The sequence below is a fragment of the Trachypithecus francoisi genome, unplaced genomic scaffold, assembly GCF_009764315.1.
Source record: "Trachypithecus francoisi isolate TF-2019V2 unplaced genomic scaffold, Tfra_2.0 Lachesis_group20, whole genome shotgun sequence".
Classification (NCBI taxonomy): Eukaryota; Metazoa; Chordata; class Mammalia; order Primates; family Cercopithecidae; genus Trachypithecus; species Trachypithecus francoisi.
In genome coordinates this window covers 39029316-39049526 of record NW_022681466.1, presented here as the reverse complement: position 1 = coordinate 39049526, position 20211 = coordinate 39029316, and the positions used below count along the sequence as shown (strand labels likewise).

The following is a 20211-nucleotide window of genomic DNA, read 5'->3' as shown; positions in this document are numbered from 1 at the left end:
AATATGCGACATGCGGCACTGCATTTTTAATGTTGACCATAATGTAATGATGAAGCAAATTTTTATTTAGTTTTCGAATCTGCACCTATTTTGGCCAAGTAAAGACAGTAAAGTAGTGAGAGCCTCCTGAGAATCTGAATTTATTGCCCTGGCACATAATTTTTAGCTGTAAGTTAACTTGGTTCCCCTACTTTGCCTTGGATTAACTATTAGGGACTCTGGAGTATCGAGTCAGGCTGTCAGAAACGGTGGACACACGTGGCTAGTCCAAATTGAAATACTCTGTAAGCTTAAGGTACACAAAAGACTTCAAAGATGGGGTATGGAAAAAGAATGTAAAAGATGTCAGTTATTTTATATATTGCTAACATATTGAAATACTATTTGGATATGTTGGGTTAAGTAAAATTATTGAAATTAGTTTCACTTGTTTCTTTTCGCCTTCTAAAAAGTATGGCTACTAGGAAGTTTGAATTTATATAGCTTGCATTCTATTTCTGATGGACAGCCCTCTCCAGGAAGTCTCAGCCCTTCAGAGGGAAGGGGGGACAGTTCCCTTTTGGGTAAAGCTATTTCTTAGTACTGAAAACATGGTGATCCCTCCTCTAGTATACAGGTGTGGATTCAGTAGATGCTTGATAATTCCATTCTTATTTGGTACTATTATTGACAAAGGAAAATGATAAAGGAAATATTTTTTCTCTTCCTCACCTTTTAGCTTTCTCCCTTTGTCTCATAACCATGTCCACCAACGAGAATGCTAATACACCAGCTCCCCGTCTTCACAGATTCAAGAACAAGGGAAAAGACAGTACAGTGAGTACCTTCTGTTGCTTTCCTGTGGTGCTGTTTAAATGGGAGGACATTTGGAAAGGGGTGAAAACTTAGGGATCTTTTTAAAAATACCCTCACTTAGCAACAAAAACTGATGTGATAGGTGAAACGGCATGTTATCTTTTCTCAAGGAAATGAGGCGTCGCAGAATAGAGGTCAATGTGGAGCTGAGGAAAGCTAAGAAGGATGACCAGATGCTGAAGAGGAGAAACGTAAGCTCATTTCCTGATGATGCTACTTCTCCGCTGCAGGAAAACCGCAACAACCAGGTAAAAAATGTATTTTAGTGTATGAGTTACATGAAATCCAGAAAATCAGTAGGAACTTTTCTTAGAAATTCAAGTAAACTTAACATTTCTAGTCTTATAGTTGTTCTAGTCTTATGGTTGTACCTATCTGTGAAGATCTTTTTCTCTGTTCGCAATTAGTAATTGTCTTCCCTCCTGCCTTCCATAATCCACTGAAGCTGATTTAGGATCTTCCTTTAGCTCTGACCTTCCTTCAGACTTCCCTGCATTTCTAGCTACTAACTGGGTATCTTGACCTGACCACTGTGTCCAGAGCCAACCAGTTTCTGGTTTATTTCTTTTGTTTTTTTTTCCGAGACGGAGTCTCGCTTTATTGCTCAGGCTGGACTGCAGTGGCACAGTCTCGGCTCACAGCAACCTCTGACTCCTGGGTTCAAGCAGTTCTCCTGCCACAGCCTCCTGAGTAGCTGGGATTACGGGCACGCACCACCATGCTTGACTAGTTTTTGTATTTTTTTTTTGTTTGTATTTTTTAGTTTCTCTCTGTCGCCCAGGCTAGAGTACAGTGGTGTGATCTCAGCTCACTGCAAGCTCCACCTCCCAGGTTCATGCCAGTCTCTTGCGTCAGCCTCCCAAGTAGCTGGGACTACAGGCACCTACCACCCTGTCCAGCTAATTTTTTTGTATTTTTAGTAGAAACGGGGTTTCATCGTGTTAGCCAGGAAGGTCTTGATCTCCTGACCTCGTGATCCACCCGCCTCAGCCTCCCAAAGTGCTGGGATCACAGGCGTGAGCCACTGCCCGGCCTGTTTTTGTATTTTTTTTTTTTTTTTTTTTTTTTTTTTTTTTTTTGAGACGGAGTCTCGCTCTGTCGCCCAGGCTGGAGTGCTGTGGCCGGATCTCGGCTCACTGCAAGCTCCACCTCCCAGGTTCATGCCAGTCTCTTGCGTCAGCCTCCCAAGTAGCTGGGACTACAGGCGCCCACCACCTCGCCCGGCTAGTTTTTTGTATTTTTAGTAGAGACGGGGTTTCACCGTGTTAGCCAGGATGGTCTCGATCTCCTGACCTCGTGATCCACCCGACTCGGCCTCCCAAAGTGCTGGGATTACAGGCTTGAGCCACCGCGCCCGGCCCTGTTTTTGTATTTTTAGTAGAAGCAGGGTTTCGCCATGTTGGCCATGCTAGTCTTGAACTCCTGACCTCGTGATATGCCTGCCTTGGCCTTCCAAAGTGCTGGGATTACAGGCGTGAGCCACTAGGCCCTGCCCGTTTTTGGTTTATGTCTGCCTTTTTTGGTATTCTCTCTTTTTTTGTATTTGTCACCAGCTTTGTTCAGGACTTTCCTTCTGAAATATTTACGGTAGCCTCCGAATTTATCATTTCCTCCTTTCTGTGCCAATATAATATTTTCCTGAAATTTTTCCTAAAGTACTGCTTTAGACATGTGTTTTCTCTCAAAATCCATACTCCAAATTGCTTGAACCTGGGAGGCGGAGGTTGCAGTGAGCCAAGATCGTCCCATTGCACTCCAGCCTGGGCAACAATCAAGGAAAAAAATAAAAATAAAAAAATTCATATTCCAGCTGGGCATGGTGGTTCATGCCTGTTCATGCCAACACTTTGGGAAGCTGAAATGGGAGGATCACTGGAGGCCAGGAGTTTGAGTCCAGCCTAGGCAACATAGCAAGACCTTGTCTCTATAAAAAATAAAGTTAGCTGGGCATGGTGGCACTGGCCTTTACTCCTAGGTATTCAGGGGGCTGAGACAGAAGGCTCATTTGCCAGGATTTTGAGGTTGCAGTGAGCTGTGATTGCACTACTGCACTCTGTGCTGGGTGACGGTGAGACCCTGTTTGTAAAAATAAAAATCCCTACTCCATGAAGGTCTTCCATAAAGTAGACCTATCTTAGATTTTCAAATTTATCTTTCATCTGGGCACTTTCCTACATCTTTTTCTCACAATATGCTTCCTTTTTTTTTTTCTTAAGATGAAGCCTTGCTTTGTTGCCCAGGCAGGAGTGCAAGGCACCATCTCGGCTCACCACAACATCTGCCTCCTGGGTTCAAGCGATACTCGTGCCTCAACCTCCGGAGTAGTTGGGATTATAGGCACGTACCACCATGCCCAGCTAATTTTTGTTTTTTTCCAGTAGAGACGGGGTTTTGCCATGTTGGTCAGGCTAGTCTCTAACCCCTGACCTCAGGTGATCTGCCTGCCTCGGCCTCCCAAAGTTCTGAGATTACAGGTGTGAGCCACCACGCCCAGCCACATTATGCTTCCTTTAGCACTCCACATTTATCTTTTTTTTTTTTTAATTGAATACTAGCTATGTTCTATATCTAGGGTACTAATACTCAAAGCTCATCTCCTTATAGCACTCCTTAGCCTAGCAGGAAAGACACTTCTTTCTCAGGATTCTCTAGCTCCTTGGTTCTGCACCCAAAATGGGAAGTAAATGCTGTGTAGCCCATCTATGTACCACTTGTTTTACGCTGTTTGTCTGCTTGTCACTTTCCCTCTGTGAGGCGTCAGGCTCCTGGAGAGACAGGGATACTGTCTTTTTGAATTATGGGTAGCACTGGTTCTCAAACCTCCTTTCTACTGTGATTCACAACATAAAACTTTTTTTTTTTGTGGGGGTCGGGGAATGGGTCTTGAGCGGTTACCCAGGCTGGAGTGCAGTGGTGCGATCTCGGCTGACTGCAGCCTCCATCTCCTGGGTTCAAGTGACCCTCCTGCCTCAACCTCCCAAGTAGCTAGGATTACAGGGGATCACCACCATGTCTAGCTAATTTTTGCATTTTTAGTAGACATGGGGATTCACCATGTTTCCCAGTCTGGTCTTGAACTCCTGACCTCAGGTGATCCACCCACCTCGGCCTCCCAAAGTGCTGGGATTACAGGCATGAGCCACTTCGCCCAGCTGAACATAAAACATTTATATTTGCAACAACACTCAACCATGGAAATACACAGATTATAAAATTAGATATGAAAATCCTTGGCCAGGCGTGGTGGGTCACGCCTGTAATCCTAGCACTTTGGGAGGCCCAGGCGGGTGGATCACCTAAGGTTGGCAGTTCAAGACCAGCCTAACATGGAGAAACCCTGTCTCTACTAAAAATACAAAAAAAATTAGTTGGGCATGGTGGCGCATGCCTGTAATCCCAGGTACTCAGGAGGCTGAGGCAAGAGAATCGCTTGAACCCAGGAGGTGGAGGTTGTGGTGAGCCAAGATCGTACCACTGCACTCCAGCCTGGGGAATGAGTGAAACTCCATCTCAAAAAAAGAAAATCCTCAGAACGTTGCCTATAACTTCATTCTTTCTCCCTCAAAGTATATCTGAATGCAAGTGATTGAGACTAATGAAGAAATAATCTTTGGTCTTGTATGGTGACAGGCAAACACCACCATGCCTGGATTTTTTTTTTTTTTTTTTTTGTCGTGGGGAGGTCGTCTCACCTGAGCGCAAACCATCCTCCCTCCTGAGCCTTCCAGAGTGCTAGGCTTACAGGTGTGAGCCACCATGCCTGGCCTAGTTCATTTTTTAAATGGTTCAAAGCTCCCTTTGTTAGCGACAAAACAGTTGGATACTCCATAACTTGAGACTCTAGTGAGTCATGACACCGAGTTTGGAAACTGTTCTACATATAAAATAATGAATATTTAACAGGCAAAATTAAATGTAGGGCTAAATATGTAGTAGCTGGCTATATAAGCCTAATGATGTTTACACAAGTAAGTGTGGATTTTATTGTTTGTATTTAATCTTAATGATAATGTGCAAACTTTCACTTTTCTTCTAGGGTACTGTAAATTGGTCTGTTGATGACATTGTCAAAGGCATAAATAGCAGCAATGTGGAAAATCAGCTCCAAGCTACTCAAGCTGCCAGGTAAGTCTGTCTGCAATAGCGTGGGTAGCCCAAGAAATTCAGATTTTTAGATTTTTTTTTTTTTTTTTTTTTAGTGGGGGCAGGAAGGGACAGATAGTGTGTAAGGAAAGATTAGGCCAGCCATCCATACGCCAAATAGTATTTTTTATTTATTAATTTTTTTGAGAAAGGGGCCTTGCTGTTTTGCCCAGGCTGGTCTCGAATGCCTGGGTTCAAGCAATCCTGTCACCTCAGCCTCCTGAAGTGCTGGGATCATAGGTGTGTGCCATTGCACCTGCCCATAAAATTTTTACCAAAGTAATGTTTCAGGTCACTGGTGGGGAAAGGAAGAAATAAATAGTAAGTGGGATTGAGACATGCATTTAGAATGATAGATCCATTTAGGAGATAAGTATAATTTGACCTTTACCTCCCACCATACACAGATATTTATGATATAATAGAAAGGATTAATAAGTTCTGTAGCCTTGGCTGGGTGTGGTGGCTCACGCCTGTAATCTCAGCACTTTGGGAGGCCGAGGTGGGCGGATCACAAGGTCAGGAGATCGAGACCATCCTGGCTAACACCGTGAAACCCCGTCTCTACTAAAAATACAAAAAAATTAGCCGGGTGTGGCAGTGGGCACCTGTAGTCCCAGCTGCTGGGGAGGCTGAGGCAGGAGAAGGGCGTAAACCCGGGAGGCGGAGCTTGCAGTGAGCTGAGATGGCGCCACTGCACTCCAGCCTGGGTGACAGAGCGAGACTCCATCTCAAAAAAAAAAAAGTTCTGTAGCTTGACAGTGTGCAGAAGAACAAATTTCAATGGTAAATTATCATTAAAAAGTTCTAGGCTGGGCCCAGGAGTTTGAGACCAGCCTGGGCAATATGGTGAGACCCCATTTCTACAAAAAAAATTATTAGTTGGATGTGGTGACACGTGCCTGTAATCTTAGGTACTCGGGAGACCCAGGCACAATAATCACTTGAACCCAGGAGGCGGAGGTTGCAGTGAGCTGAGATCTTGCCACTGCACTTCAGCCTGGCGACAGAGCAACACTCTGTCTCAGAAAATAAATAAATAAAATTACCTGGGTGTGGTGGTGCGCACTTGTCCCAGCTACTACTAAAGAGGCTGAGGTGGGAGGATCACTTGAGCCCAGGAGGTTGAGGCTGCAGTGGGCTGTGATCATGGCACTGCACTCTAGCCTGGGTGGAGTGAGATCTTGTCTCAAAAAATAAAATGTAGCCGGGTATGGTGGCTCAAGCCTGTAATCCCATCACTTTGGGAGGCCGAGACGGGTGGATCACGAGATCAGGAGATCGAGACCATCCTGGCTAACACGGTGAAACCCTGTCTCTACTAAAAAATACAAAAAACTAGCCGGGTGCGGTGGTGGGCGCCTGTAGTCCCAGCTGCTCGGGAGGCTGAGGCAGGAGAATGGCGTAAACCCGGGAGGCGGAGCTTGCAGTGAGCTGAGATCCGGCCACTGCACTCCAGCCTGGGCGACAGAGCGAGACTCCTTCTCAAAAAATAAAAATGTGCTTAACCACAACTATCAGGGAGAACAAATTCAGTTAACCATGGGAGTATAACCCTGTCAGAATGTCAAAAGTTTTTTTAAAAAGTGACAAGATCTATAGATTTCTGCAGGGATGGAGAGGAGGGTAAGCTACATTAATTTTTGGAAAAATGGTAGTTAATTATACCGCATATATAGCACCATACAGGTAATCTGTTCAGCGTCTCTTAGGTTCCAGAATGTCTCTGCATTTAGTGATTTACTTTTTTTTTTTTTTTTTTGAGGCAGAGTCTCACTCTGTCGCCCGGGCTGGAGTGCAGTGGCCGGATCTCAGCTCACTGCAAGCTCCGCCTCCGGGTTTACGCCATTCTCCTGCCTCAGCCTCCCGAGTAGCTGGGACTACAGGCGCCTGCCACCTCGCCCGGCTAGTTTTTTTGTATTTTTAGTAGAGACGAGGTTTCACCGTGTTAGCCAGGATGGTCTCGATCTCCTGACCTCATGATCCGCCCGTCTCGGCCTCCCAAAGTGCTGGGATTACAGGCTTGAGCCACTGTGCCCGGCCTTACTGATTTACTTAAAAGGTTGTCTGAAGTTCTAAACTGTTGAATTGCATTTTAAATTGGTTTTTACGCAAACTCCTTTTGTTAACCACTTTCAACTTTTATTTCTCTTTTTGTTCCCCTTTAGGAAACTACTTTCTAGAGAAAAACAGCCCCCCATAGACAACATAATCCGGGCTGGTTTGATTCCAAAATTTGTGTCCTTCTTGGGCAGAACTGATTGTAGTCCCATTCAGTTTGAGTCTGCTTGGGCACTCACAAACATTGCTTCTGGGACATCAGAACAGACCAAGGCTGTGGTAGATGGAGGTGCCATCCCAGCATTCATCTCTCTGTTGGCATCTCCCCATGCTCACATCAGTGAACAAGCCGTCTGGGCTCTAGGAAACATTGCAGGTACTTGGACATGAAGTTCTTTTGACTGAATGTATCTAAGCGTAATGAGTTGGAAGAAAGTAACAACGACTTCGTCAAGTTTTGAGCTTGCTTTCAAGCCGTTATTAGGAATGAAAGTGTTGTCTTTACAAAGGCAGCAGAGGGGCATCTAAGTACGTTTGGGAGTTTTTGCTGGTGCATTCAGTCACTGAACGTTAATGGTGTTGGACAAGGTAATAAAATTAATCTTGCCTTTTTTTTCAGGTGACGGCTCAGTGTTCCGAGACTTGGTTATTAAGTATGGTGCGGTTGACCCGCTGCTGGCTCTCCTTGCGGTTCCTGATATGTCATCTTTAGCAGTAAGTTACTACCATGAATAAAGTTACTCACTTCTTCATTCTAATTTCCCCCATCTTCTCAAAAGACAGAACCTCTCATTGCCTATTTTTTTTCCCCTAGTGTGGCTACTTACGTAATCTTACCTGGACACTTTCAAATCTTTGCCGCAACAAGAATCCTGCACCCCCGATAGATGCTGTTGAGCAGATTCTTCCTACCTTAGTTCGGCTCCTGCATCATGATGACCCAGAAGTATTAGCGGATACCTGCTGGGCTATTTCCTACCTTACTGACGGTCCGAATGAACGAATTGACATGGTCGTGAAAACAGGAGTTGTGCCCCAACTTGTGAAGCTTCTAGGAGCTTCTGAATTGCCGATTGTGGTAAGTTATTTACTTGTAGATTAGGACATAAGTATAAGAAGCATGATCAGGGCTGGGTACGGTGGCTCACACCTGTATAATCCCAGCACTTTGGGAGACCAAGGCGGGTGGATCACCTGAGGTCAGGAGTTAGAGACCAGCCTGGCCAACATGGGGAAAGCCCATCTCTACTAAAAATACAAAGCAATTATCTGGATGTGGTGGCACGTGTCTGTAATCCCAACTACTTGGGAGGCTAAGGTAGGAGAATTGCTTGAATCTGGGAGGCAGAGGCTGCAGTGAGTCGAGATCGTGCACTACAGCCTGGGTGACAAGAGCAAGACTCCTGTCTCTCAAAAAAAAAAATCGTTATCAGTTGATACTAATATTGAAATATTACCTATTTCAGGCCATGATGGACCTCTTGTTAAAATTTTTAGGGTACAGAATTTCTGAAGTGCTGGGAAGAAAACCAGCATCAACTTTTTTTTTTTTTTCCAGACTCCTGCCCTAAGAGCCATAGGGAATATTGTCACTGGTACAGATGAACAGACTCAGGTTGTAATTGATGCAGGAGCACTCGCTGTCTTTCCCAGCCTGCTCACCAACCCCAAAACTAACATTCAGAAGGAAGCTACATGGACAATGTCAAACATCACAGCTGGCCGTCAGGACCAGATACAGCAAGTTGTGAATCATGGATTAGTCCCATTCCTTGTCAGTGTTCTCTCTAAGGTAACGAAGTCTTAGGATTTAATCAAGTCATTTTTAGTATTTATAGAAAGCTCTGCTTGATAAGCTTCTTTACGTGCAAGAATCTTGGGTTCTACTTGGAGTCCTTTGCTGAAAAATACCCAGGAACCCCTTTCACTTAAGGTTGGATAGAACCTTGGTCCTTTCAGTCATTGTTTTTGTGAAAAAGTACTCTTGGAATCTTATTTGTGCGACTTTCTGAAATAAAACCATTTCCTTATGTTTAATAGGCAGATTTTAAGACACAAAAGGAGGCTGTATGGGCCGTGACCAACTATACTAGTGGTGGAACAGTTGAGCAGATTGTGTACCTCGTTCACTGTGGCATAATAGAACCGTTGATGAACCTCTTAACTGCAAAAGATACCAAGATTATTCTGGTTATCCTGGATGCCATTTCAAATATCTTTCAGGTAAGTCCTATCTAGGTGGCTTTGTTTGAGTGTGAACTTGATAATAATCAGTTTACTATTTAGACCTGGGAGAGGGCAGCTGTTGTAAGTTTACTCACTAGTAAGCCAAAGATTCGGAAAGCCTGTTTAGGTGGGCCACACCTTTGATTAAAAATGTGGCAGGCATTATCAAAGAGATGACAAGTGGATGATGGGACCTGAATCGAAGTCGGGCGCTTATGTGGACTCATCACACCTGTTCACTTGGTTGATTTAATGTCCCAATTTTCTACTGAATTTTGGTGAAATTAAATTTGAATGACTTGGCGCAGTGGCTCATGCCTGTAATCCCAGCACTTTGGGAGGCCGAGGAGGGTGGATCACCTGAGGTCAGGAGTTCGAGACCAGCCTGGCCAACATAGCGAAACCCTGTCTCTACTAAAAATACAAAAATTAGCCATGTGTGGTGGTGGGCGCCTATAATCCCAGCTTCTCGGGAAGCTGAGGCAGGAGAATCGCTTGAACTCTGGGCAGGGGGGTAGAGGTTGCAGTGGGTCAAAATCGTGTCACTTCACTCCAGCCTGGGCAGAAGAGTGAAACTGTCTCAGAAAAAAAAAAATTTGAATTATATTTCTCTTCTGGTTCTGTCCCTAATTGATCCAGGCATACCAGCATATGGCACTTTGTCATAGTGATTGGTGGTAGGTAAGTCCTACTGATCAACTTTAGATTCTAGAGATTTTTACATATAGAAGTTGAGTCTACAGGCTGGGCGCGGTGGCTCACACCTGTAATCCCAGCACTTTGGGAGGCTGAGGTGGGCAGATCACGAGGTCAGGAGTTTGAGACCAGCCTGGCCAACATAGTGAAACCCCATCTCTACTAACAATACAAAAAATGAGCCGGATGTGGTGGCAGTCGCCTGTAATTCCAGCTGCTCGGGAGCTGAGGCAGGAGAATCACTTGAACCTGGGAGGCAGAAGTTGCAGTGAGCCAAGATCGTGCCATTGCACTCCAACCTGGGCAACAAGAGTGAAACTCTTGTCTCAAAAAAAAAAAAAAAAAGTCGAGCCTACAATAATGGATGCTGGCATATTTGTCACTGTGTATAAATAATTTGTCAATATGTGGCCAGTATTTATTCTTCCCCTCATCTAATCCTGTAAGTTACTTTGAAGCAAATCTGTTATTTCATCTATAGATATTTATGTGTCTCTTAAAAGTTGAAAATTTAAAGAGAAACTAACCTACATACCATTCCATATGCCCAATAAATCCTTAATACCAACACACATTCTGGTCAGACATTTAGTTTAGCACTCCACAGGCCATCTTTACCTTTGACACCTTGACTACACCTTGTGATGATAAAGGATTTTTTACAGAACAATAAGCCCCTGTTCCCATAGCAGACCAGTTGGACTGGAATGTAGTGTGTTTTAAAAGTTGCCCACGTGATTTTGATACATAGAAAAGGTTGAGAGCTATTGATTGTAAGATCTTTGGCTCCAGTTGAAGTAGTGCTAAAAGCAGGTATAGATCCAATCACATTGAGTTTCAACAAAATATAAAATGGACATAAAACTATGATATGCTTGATGAAGGAACTGTTAAGGTGTTTATTTCTGCCTGACATATCAAAATTCAAAATTTTCAATGTTTTCTTCATTAAAACATTCAGAGTATACACCAGTAAACTTGGAATTTTTTTTTTTTTTTAGGCTGCTGAGAAACTGAGAAACTAGGTGAAACTGAGAAACTTAGTATAATTATTGAACTTAGTATAATGATTGAAGAGTGTGGAGGCTTAGACAAAATTGAAGCCCTACAAAACCATGAAAATGAGTCTGTATATAAGGCTTCGTTAAGCTTAATTGAGAAGTATTTCTGTGTAGAGGTGAGTAATGCATGGTAATATTAATAACAACTTGGAAACATCTAAAGTCAAGTCCATGAGCCTTTTTTTCCCCCTCATACTTCTTAAAATAAGTCTCATATCTTTGTTAAATATAGTAAAATATCAGTGTGCATAGGACATAATGTATTTATTTGCCCCTCTGATGTTTGGCTTGATAGTAATAAAATCTTTTTATTTTTTATGTTTTGGTTTCTACAAATTACTTTATTAGAATGTCAGACTCAAAAGGAACTACCAGTAACATGCCTGAAAATGCTATATATGATTTATGCTTGACCCATGACCCCTGCTGTCACTGGATCCAGAGTGTGAACAAGGAAAAAGGAAGTGGAGGTGGGCGGGGACAGCACTAGGCCTGGCTGGCCAGATGTCGGGCCCACAGACCTGGTCCCCATAACCACCAGGATCCTTACAATGTACACATTCCTAATTCAGGCTCAACTCTCCTTTACCCAAGAGTAAATGCCTCAGGACTCAGTCTGAATCACTGTCCATCTCGGCTTCTTTCACATCCACACTGAATTTGTACTCCTGGTCACATCCCATGTAAGCGTCACTCATGAAGTACAGAGTGTAGTTGTGGGCACCAGTGGCTGGGGCCACAAAGTCCAACTTCACCTTGGCCTTCTGCTGCAGGGCCAGCCTCTTGATGGAGATGAGGCTACTGGACTTGGTGTCTCCAATCACCACCCACCAGCCATCTTCACGTTTCTGTGGGAAGAGAGGCACAATGACGGGGCCTGTGACTTCCTCCTCTCGCTGCAGCTGCACCAGCACCATCACTGGCCTGCCACTGCGGATGCTGTCCTTATCTGCCACCTCATAAGATAGTTCGATATTAGGGTAGCGGTTACAAAAGCGAGCCACATCTGTAATCTGGTTGTCAGTCAGCTGAAGCAATGCGTTCCATTCTTCATCCTCCATCTCCATAATGTCGAAAACACTCTCCACTCCCTTGTCTGTGCAACGTTTGATATGCTCAGAGGTGAAGTGTGGCAGCTGCTTCAGGTATGAGTCCTGGGACCACATGGCTTGAGTGACCATCTGGGCCAGTTCCAAAGCTGCCACAGCAGAGCTGAGCCACCCATTGCGGGAGAGGACATCCACGCAGGCCTGGATAAGTCGGATTGCCTTACTAAGGATTTCCTCCATATCTGACTGCAACTCAGCACTCAGCTGCGTGCGGGACAGGAGAGCCTGCAGGAGCAAGTTGGCCTTGATGTGTGGATCATTGAACTTAGGGTTATTCAGCTTGTGGGGGACCTTCTGAGCCAACTGCCTCAGGAAGTTGTCTTCATGGTGCCAGATGGGAATGTTCTCGTACTCTGCTGCATTGGAGATGATCTCAATAAGCCCTCGAACCTTGGTCTTGGCATTGAGGTGAGATTTTAAAAGTCACCAGATTGGTTTCAAATGGATAGCCTTGAGAATCTTAGACTATCTGGAGGGTAAGTTAGTGGGTGTCATTGTAGGAGGTGATAGAGAAGTAGGCCAAACCCACCGCCGTGCTCTGGGCCTAATACAGTCTTTTCCTATTGAAAAGTGACAGTTGGGGAAGAAAAAAATCTCGGCCTGTTTCTGTGACTGTAGTAGCATTCCTTATCCCCGGTCCCCGCAACTCCCAGGCACTCAGGAATTGGCAAAGTTTCAGAGACCCTCCCTCCCCATTTCAAATACTAGAAGATCATACAGGATTAAAGGTGTAATATGCAGATCAAGACCTAGAGATTAAATAGAGACTCCCAGGTAGGCTGCTGCTTGGAATACTTACATTCTTTTTGTAATATATTTCCAGGAAGAGGAAGATCAAAACGTTGTGCCGGAAACTACCTCTGAAGGCTACACCTTCCAAGTTCAGGATGCGGCTCCTGGGACCTTTACCTTTTAGATCACGTAGCTGAGGCATACATTTGTTGTGTACCATGGTATTTTGTCTTATTGTTTCTCTACTAAGAACTCTTTTTAAATGTGGTTTGTTATTGTAGCACTTTTTACACTGAAACTATACTTGAACAGTTCCAACTGTACATACTATATGAAGCTTGTCCTCTGACTAGGTTTCTTATTTCTATGTGGAATTTCATATCTTGCAGCGTCCTGTAAATAAACATTAAAGTCCACCCTTTTCTTTACTTCACCATGCCTGTGTGTGGCTTTCTAATTTGGAGCCTTTAATGTCTCTGGTGAAAGGTAACCCATCCGAATTGGTGTGATGAACCAGAGTAGTCCTGGCTGCAGTTTTTACAGAAGAATGAATAACATTTTCTAGAAACCCTCAGCCAGTGTCTCCTTAAGTCTCCTTGGCCAGGGAGATGGGCTAAACACCTTAAATTTAATCATAAATCTCTCCTGGAGCTACAAGCAGAATTAATTCCTCCTAAACTTCAAGGCTGAATGGGATTCCAAGGTCAATCATGGCTGCACATGGGCCTCACCTGGGAAAGTACCCAGTTCTGTTTAGTTGATGAGGGGCGTGAGGGTCCACCTTGTGTCTTTTTAAAAAATGCAATTCCCGGCCCGGCGCGGTGGCTCAAGCCTGTAATCCCAGCACTTTGGGAGGCCGAGACGGGCGGATCACAAGGTCAGGAGATCGAGACCATCCTGGCTAACCCGGTGAAACCCCGTCTCTACTAAAAAATACAAAAAACTAGCCGGGCGCGGTGGCGGGCGCCTGTAGTCCCAGCTACTCGGGAGGCTGAGGTAGGAGAATGGCGTGAACCCGGGAGGCGGAGCTTGCAGTGAGCTGAGATCCGGCCACTGCACTCCAGCCTGGGCCACAGAGCGAGACTCCATCTTAAAAAAAAAAAAAAAAAAAAAAAAAAATGCAATTCCCAAGGGCTCCTGTACAGTGTAGGTTGATAGACAACATTCTTTTTGAGATAAGAGTCTCTGTCGCTCAGGCGAAACCCTGTCTCTACTAAAAAGTACAAAAAATTAGCTGGGATTACAGGTATGGTGCCGGGACCCTGTCATCCTAGCTACTCGGGAGGCTGAGGCAGGAGAATTGCTTGAACTCGGGAGGTGGAGGTGGCAGTGAGCCGAGATTGCGCCTCTGCACTCCAGCCTTGGTGACAGTAGTGAGCCTCTGTCTCAAAAAAAAAAAAAAAAAAAAAACTTTGATAAATAATATATCTTTACCTATAACTTTCATTTTTGTGTTTGTTTTTGTTGTAAGCAAGGGAGGAAAGGTAATAGTCCTAAACCTATTTGGCAATTAACAGTAAAAACTGCTCACACTTATTTTGCTTGTTGAAATAATCTTAAAAGGGTAACATTAAAAGATTTGATATCAGCGTGAAACATTTCACAAAGTATTGATTCATTGCTATATTGCATTTTGGCTAAAAATAAGCTACTTGATTATTTTTAGAACAAAGGAAATCAACATTCTGTTTCCTAATGTTGATTTTTTTTTTCCTCTCATCTGTGGCTGCATCATCACTGAAGAGAAAGCTCAGGATAATTTTTTGTTATTGTAAATTCTCGTTGTTGAGTAAGATTTTTATTTCAGCATTTGGCCTCTTTAATTGCGTAACAGCAGTAACAGCAAAGTCAGTTTTGTTCCTATGAGACATTGGAAACCTTGTCAGATACAGGACCCAAGTTTGGAAGGCCATTAACACCTGGCTGTCCTTTTCCCTCTCCACCCTTGCTGGAGCTTGCCAAAACCCCATGGACTGATTTTGGAAAGCCCTTGAAACATGTCATTTCATTAATGGTGCTTTCTTTTGGGATTGGGCTGTTGACCTAATTTGTGATGAAGAAAACCCGGCCAAATCATGCAGCCTCCCTCTAACTCCGCATGGGAAAGTGTTCGAGAAAAATGTTTCAGCAACATCACCCATTTAAGTTTCATAACCCCAGCTAATAAAGATGATAAGAAACACCCAAGCTATCAACTAGGGTTTTTTGAGGGTGGAAGTACAATTTAATGTTGAGCACTTGTATGTTAAACGACATGTTTTTGGCCTAGTTTGAAAGCTAATTCTCGTGTCTGTAAACACCCAGTTCCTCCTAAATATTTGGGACAGTTTCATAACACTGTGTAGGAGGTGTATGCATCGAACCCTCTTAAACTGATCAGTTCATGCATTCCAGGCTTTTCACAATTGTAAATGTCTTTTCCCATCCTAGTTGTGGGAGGTAGCATGGTGCAGTGAAATGGACTAGTATTTTTTATTTTTTATTTTTTTTTATTTTTTATTTTTTTTTGAGACGGAGTCTTGCTCTGCCGCCCAGGCTGGAGTGCAGTGGCCGGGTCTCAGCTCACTGCAAGCTCCGCCTCCCGGGTTTACGCCATTCTCCTGCCTCAGCCTCCCGAGCAGCTGGGACTACAGGCGCCCGCCACGTCGCCCGGCTAGTTTTTTTTGTATTTTTTAGTAGAGACGGGGTTTCACCATGTTAGCCAGGATGGTCTCGATCTCCTGACCTCGTGATCCGCCCGTCTCGGCCTCCCAAAGTGCTGGGATTACAGGCTTGAGCCACCGCGCCCGGCTATTTTTTATTTTTTTTGAGACGGAGTCTTGCTCTGTCGCCCGAGCTGGAGTGCAGTGGCCGGATCTCAGCTCACTGCAAGCTCCGCCTCCCGGGTTTACGCCATTCTCCTGCCTCAGCCTCCCGAGTAGCTGGGACTACAGGCGCCCGCCACCTCACCTGGCTAGTTTTTTGTATTGTTAGTAGAGACGGGGTTTCACCGTGTTAGCCAAGATGGTCTCAATCTCCTGACCTTGTGATCCGCCCGTCTCGGCCTCCCAAAGTGCTGGGATTACAGGCTTGAGCCACCGTGCCCGGCTTGGACTAGTATTTAAGAGTCAGATCTGTCTGAATTCAAATCCTGCCTCTTTATTATGTCAGTGAAAGACCTTTTGGTGGGGCAGCTAAGTGCCTGGCATAAGAAAAGTATAGATACTAATTCCTACATAATAGAAATATCCCAGATAAGTATTACAGCTATTCAAAACTTTTTGTTTGTTGGGAATAGCCATAGTTACTGAAGAAACAGTCTTGCTGTGTTGCCCAGGCTTGTCTCAAATTCCTGGCCTCAAGCTCTCCTGCCTCAGCTTCCCAAAGTGCTGGGATTAGAGGCATGAGGCACTGCACCTGGCTGCCTCCAACCTTTTAACACCAAAGATTTCTGTTTGTTCTTACATAGACCCTTATTTTGATATATTTTACCGTCTAGGCTAAGTTTATTAGTACTCTTCTCTTTTTTTCTTTTTCTTTTTTTTTTTTGAGACGGGGTCTCGCTCTGTGGCCCAGGCTGGAGTGCAGTGGCCGGATCTCAGCTCACTGCAAGCTCCGCCTCCGGGGTTTACGCCATTCTCCTGACTCAGCCTCCCGAGTAGCTGGGACTACAGGCGCCCGCCACCTGGCCCGGCTAGTTTTTTGTATTTTTTAGTAGAGACGGGGTTTCACCGTGTTAGCCAGGATGGTCTTGATCTCCTGACCTTGTGATCCACCCGTCTCGGCCTCCCAAAGTGCTGGGATTACAGGCTTGAGCCACCGCACCCGGCCTCTTTTTTTCCCCTTGTCAGTCAGATACAAGTAAAAACAAGATCACCATACTGGATTGACCTAATGATAGGATTCTACCGAAAAGTCAAATGTTTTGTCAGTCTTTAGGTCTTTTAGGGGCTTGGCATAGCTCTCTGAACAGTGGAACTGGCTCAAGGAGGGCCCACTATGACTAAGTTTCTAGACTGGCTGTTCCTAGCCTTTGCAGTATCCCAGTGAGAGGTCCAGCTGTCTTCCTGTGCCCACTGGTTCCCTTTCTCTTAATTCTATTGGACAGAATAATTGGAGCACCTCCTCACCTCACTTCTCATTGGCCATGAAAACAGGACTGAACCACCCAAGTCCAACTTGGTAATGGAAGCTTGTCAGTATCAATACCTGATAGGCCCCAATACTAGTGTTAATGAAGTTTCTTAAATGAGCGAACACTTGACTGTTGAGACAGCAACCACAAAGCCATATTTTCTACTATGAAGAAACTCATGTTTAGAACTTGAACAAGTTTAGGCAGAAATATTGGAAGCTTATCCATAAAAACAAGGGAATATGAGGAAAGATTGGATAAATAAGAAAACTTTGAATAAATTCAAAATTCAAGTTAATGGTCAAAGTATGATACCCAGAAGGCATCTCCTGATTGTGGCTGCAAAAAATACATATTTTAAAAGCAAAACTGTTGAAATACAGGAGAAATGTAGAAAAACGTGTAAATGAGATGGTCTTTTTTTCTTTTTTTTTTTGAGATGGAGTTTCGTTCTTGTTACCCAGGCTGGAGTGCAATGGCGTGATCTCAGCTCACTGCAAGCTCCGCCTCCCAGGTTCAGGAGATTATCCTGCCTCAGCCTCCCGAGTAGCTGGGATTACAGGCATGCGCCACCACATCTGGCTAATTTTGTATTTTCAGTAGAGATGGGGATTTCTCCATGTTGGTCAGGCTGGTCTCACACTCCCGACCTCAGGTGATCCGCCCACCTGGGCCTCCCAAAGTGCTGGGATTACAGACATGAGACACCACGCCCGGCCAAGATGGTCGCTTTCAACCCTTTGGCTTAGACTACAGTTGTAGGTGACCAATGACTGTCGCCCTACTCTGTTCTTCCCCATCCTTTCAACCAACATCTCAGCCACTCAGCAAAGATTAACTTAGGGAACACAAAGCTAATTCATTTTCTTTACTTTCTCTCTCTTTCCCTCCTTCCCTCCTTCCTTCCTTCCTTCCTTCTCTTTCTCTTTCTTTTTTCTCTCCTTCTCTCTCCCCTCCCTCCCTCCTTCCTTCTTCCTTCCTTCTTCCTTCCCTCCCTCCCTTCCTTCCTGCCTTTCTTCCTTCCTTCCTTCCTCTTTCTTCCTTTTCTCTTTCTTTTCTTCCTGGTAACTCTTTAAAATGTATTTTCCTAGTTACAGAAATAATCTTAATTTTAGAAAATTTGAAAAACAATACCACAAAGATTAAAATAATAACCTAAAATTCTACCATGGATTGTATATTTTGGCATGAATAAGAATTCTTAACCTGTGTAACCTGAGATCCAAGATAGGTTACGGGGCTCCTGAACATCTGAAACTGTATGCAAAGTTTACTGTTAAATACATGTGGGTGCTTTTCAAAGAAAGGGGATCATAGCCTGGGGAAAATTAGGTTCTCAAAGGTAGAGCTACCTTCAAAATATTACAAGCTTCAGGTATAGTTCCTTTCCATTTCTTTTCTTTTTTCTTTTTTCTTTTTTTTTTGTGAGACGGAGTCTCGCTCTGTCGCCCAGGCTGGAGTGAGTGGCGCGATCTCGGCTCACTGCAAGCTGTGCCTCCCGAGTTCCCGCCATTCTCCTGCCTCAGCCTCCCGAGTAGCTGGGACCACAGGCGCCACCACCGCACTTGGCTCATTTTTGTATTTTTAGTGGAGATGGGGTTTCACCGTGTTAGCCAGGATGGTCTCGATCTCCTGACCTGGTGATCCACCTGCCTCGGCCTCCCAAAGTGCTGGGATTACAGGTGTGAGCCACCGCGCCCGGCTTTTTTTGTTTCTTTTGAGATGAAGTCTCACTCTGTTGCCCAGGCTGGAGTGCTGTGGTGAAGTCTTGGCTCAGTGCAACCTCTATCTCCCAGGTTCAAGCAATTCTCCCACCTCAGCCTCCCGAATAGCTGGGATTACTGGCATGCACCACCATGCCCAGCTCATTTTTGTATTTTAGTAGGAGACAGAGTTTCACCATGTTGGCCAGGCTAGTCTTGAACTCCCGACCTCAGGTGATCCACCTACCTCGGCCTCCCAAAGTGCTGGGATTACAGATGTGAGCCACTGCACCCAGCCTATTTTCTACACATTTGTAAATGTGCTTTTTTTTTTCTTTTTTTGTTTTTGAGATGGAGTCTTGCTCCGTTGCGCAGGCTGGAGTGCAGTGGCGTGATCTCGGCTCACTGCAACCTCCTCCTCCCAGGTTCAAGCGATTCTCCTGCCTTAGCCTCCTGTGTAGCTGGAACTACAGGCACATGCTGCCACGCCCAGCTAATTTTTTGTATTTTAGTAGAGATGGGGTTTCACCGTTGTTGCCCAGGCTGGTCTCAAATTCCTGAGCTCAGGGAATCCACCTGCCCAGGCCTCCCAAAGTGCTAGGATTACAGGTGTGAGCCACTGTGCCCGGCCTTTTTTTTTTTTTTTTTGATGGAGTCTTGCTCTTGTTGCCCAGCCTGGAGTGCAATGGTGTGATCTTGGCTCATTGGAACCTCCACCTCCCGGGTTCAAGTGATTCTCCTGCCTAAGCTTCCCGAGTAGCTGGGATTACAGGCATGCACCACTGTGTCCAGCTAGTTTTTATATTTTTAGAGATGGGGTTTCACCATGTTGGCCAGGCTGGCCTCGAACTCCTGACCTTGTGATCTGCCCACCGTGGCCTCCCAAAGTGCTGGGATTATAGGCATGAGCCACTGCACCCAGCCGCTTTTTTTTTTTTTTTAAATGTCACTCCCTGAGCCTAAGTAGTTTAAGACATCAGATCAATGAATGTAACTGCCATTTGACTAAAGAACTCCAGTTGAACAGTTTAGCTGCTGTCCCTAAAAGATGGCATTTAGTTGACATTCGTTCCAAAAGCATGATAAAATACTAAAAATCTGTGGCGCCTTTGTTCCCGGAAAGAGAAGATGGCAAGGGTTTATATTTCTCGTTCGGCCAGGAGTGCAGTTTCCCTGCAAGCCCCAGAGGGTGGGTTAACAATGGGAAGTGTTTGGCTCCTCATCCTCCTGCTGACAGCCAGGTCTCAGAGAGGCAAGTCCCACACTTCCCAAGCTCTGGATCCAAGCTCGGCCGCCGCAGGAGGAAAGGCTTCTAACTGGTTAGGAAGCACAGAACTTGCCTGGCCTTCACCAGCATAATCCAATCTGTCATTCTCTGTAGGAACCGGCTCTGCTCTAGGCCTTGTTCTTTGCTCCGGAGGCAACAATTGCCATTTTTCTTTGGTATTTCGGCCGTAGTGATCACACTCACCCTTCTCATAGGAAACCATGGGAATCAGCCCAAGTCACAG

The 20211-nt window shown here is 44.8% G+C and overlaps 2 protein-coding genes across 4 annotated transcripts in view; one reads left to right on the top strand and one right to left on the bottom strand.

The window, feature by feature from the left end:
* The window catches only part of KPNA2 (karyopherin subunit alpha 2), a 147051-nt gene extending 133732 nt beyond the window's left edge, over nucleotides 1-13319 (top strand). For 2 of the 3 annotated variants that reach the window (XM_033183872.1, XM_033183870.1), the window contains exons 2-11: nucleotides 719-816; nucleotides 966-1103; nucleotides 4892-4980; nucleotides 7167-7435; nucleotides 7679-7773; nucleotides 7874-8137; nucleotides 8618-8851; nucleotides 9100-9282; nucleotides 10983-11158; nucleotides 12975-13319. In XM_033183872.1, coding sequence (XP_033039763.1) covers nucleotides 742-816; nucleotides 966-1103; nucleotides 4892-4980; nucleotides 7167-7435; nucleotides 7679-7773; nucleotides 7874-8137; nucleotides 8618-8851; nucleotides 9100-9282; nucleotides 10983-11006 — 1371 coding nt within the window. In that variant the 5' untranslated portion in view covers nucleotides 719-741 and the 3' untranslated portion in view covers nucleotides 11007-11158; nucleotides 12975-13319. Of the gene's footprint in view, nucleotides 1-718; nucleotides 817-965; nucleotides 1104-4891; nucleotides 4981-7166; nucleotides 7436-7678; nucleotides 7774-7873; nucleotides 8138-8617; nucleotides 8852-9099; nucleotides 9283-10982; nucleotides 11159-11390; nucleotides 11531-12974 lie in introns of those variants that run through there. The other variant, XM_033183871.1, reaches the window with a different exon arrangement.
* Nucleotides 11363-12562, bottom strand: LOC117066555 (U5 small nuclear ribonucleoprotein 200 kDa helicase-like; the record flags this gene model as incomplete). Its single annotated transcript, XM_033181942.1, has 1 exon — nucleotides 11363-12562. A coding segment is annotated over one exon (909 nt), but the record flags the coding sequence as incomplete, so codon positions are not given.
* Nucleotides 13320-20211: the final 6892 nt, after the last annotated feature.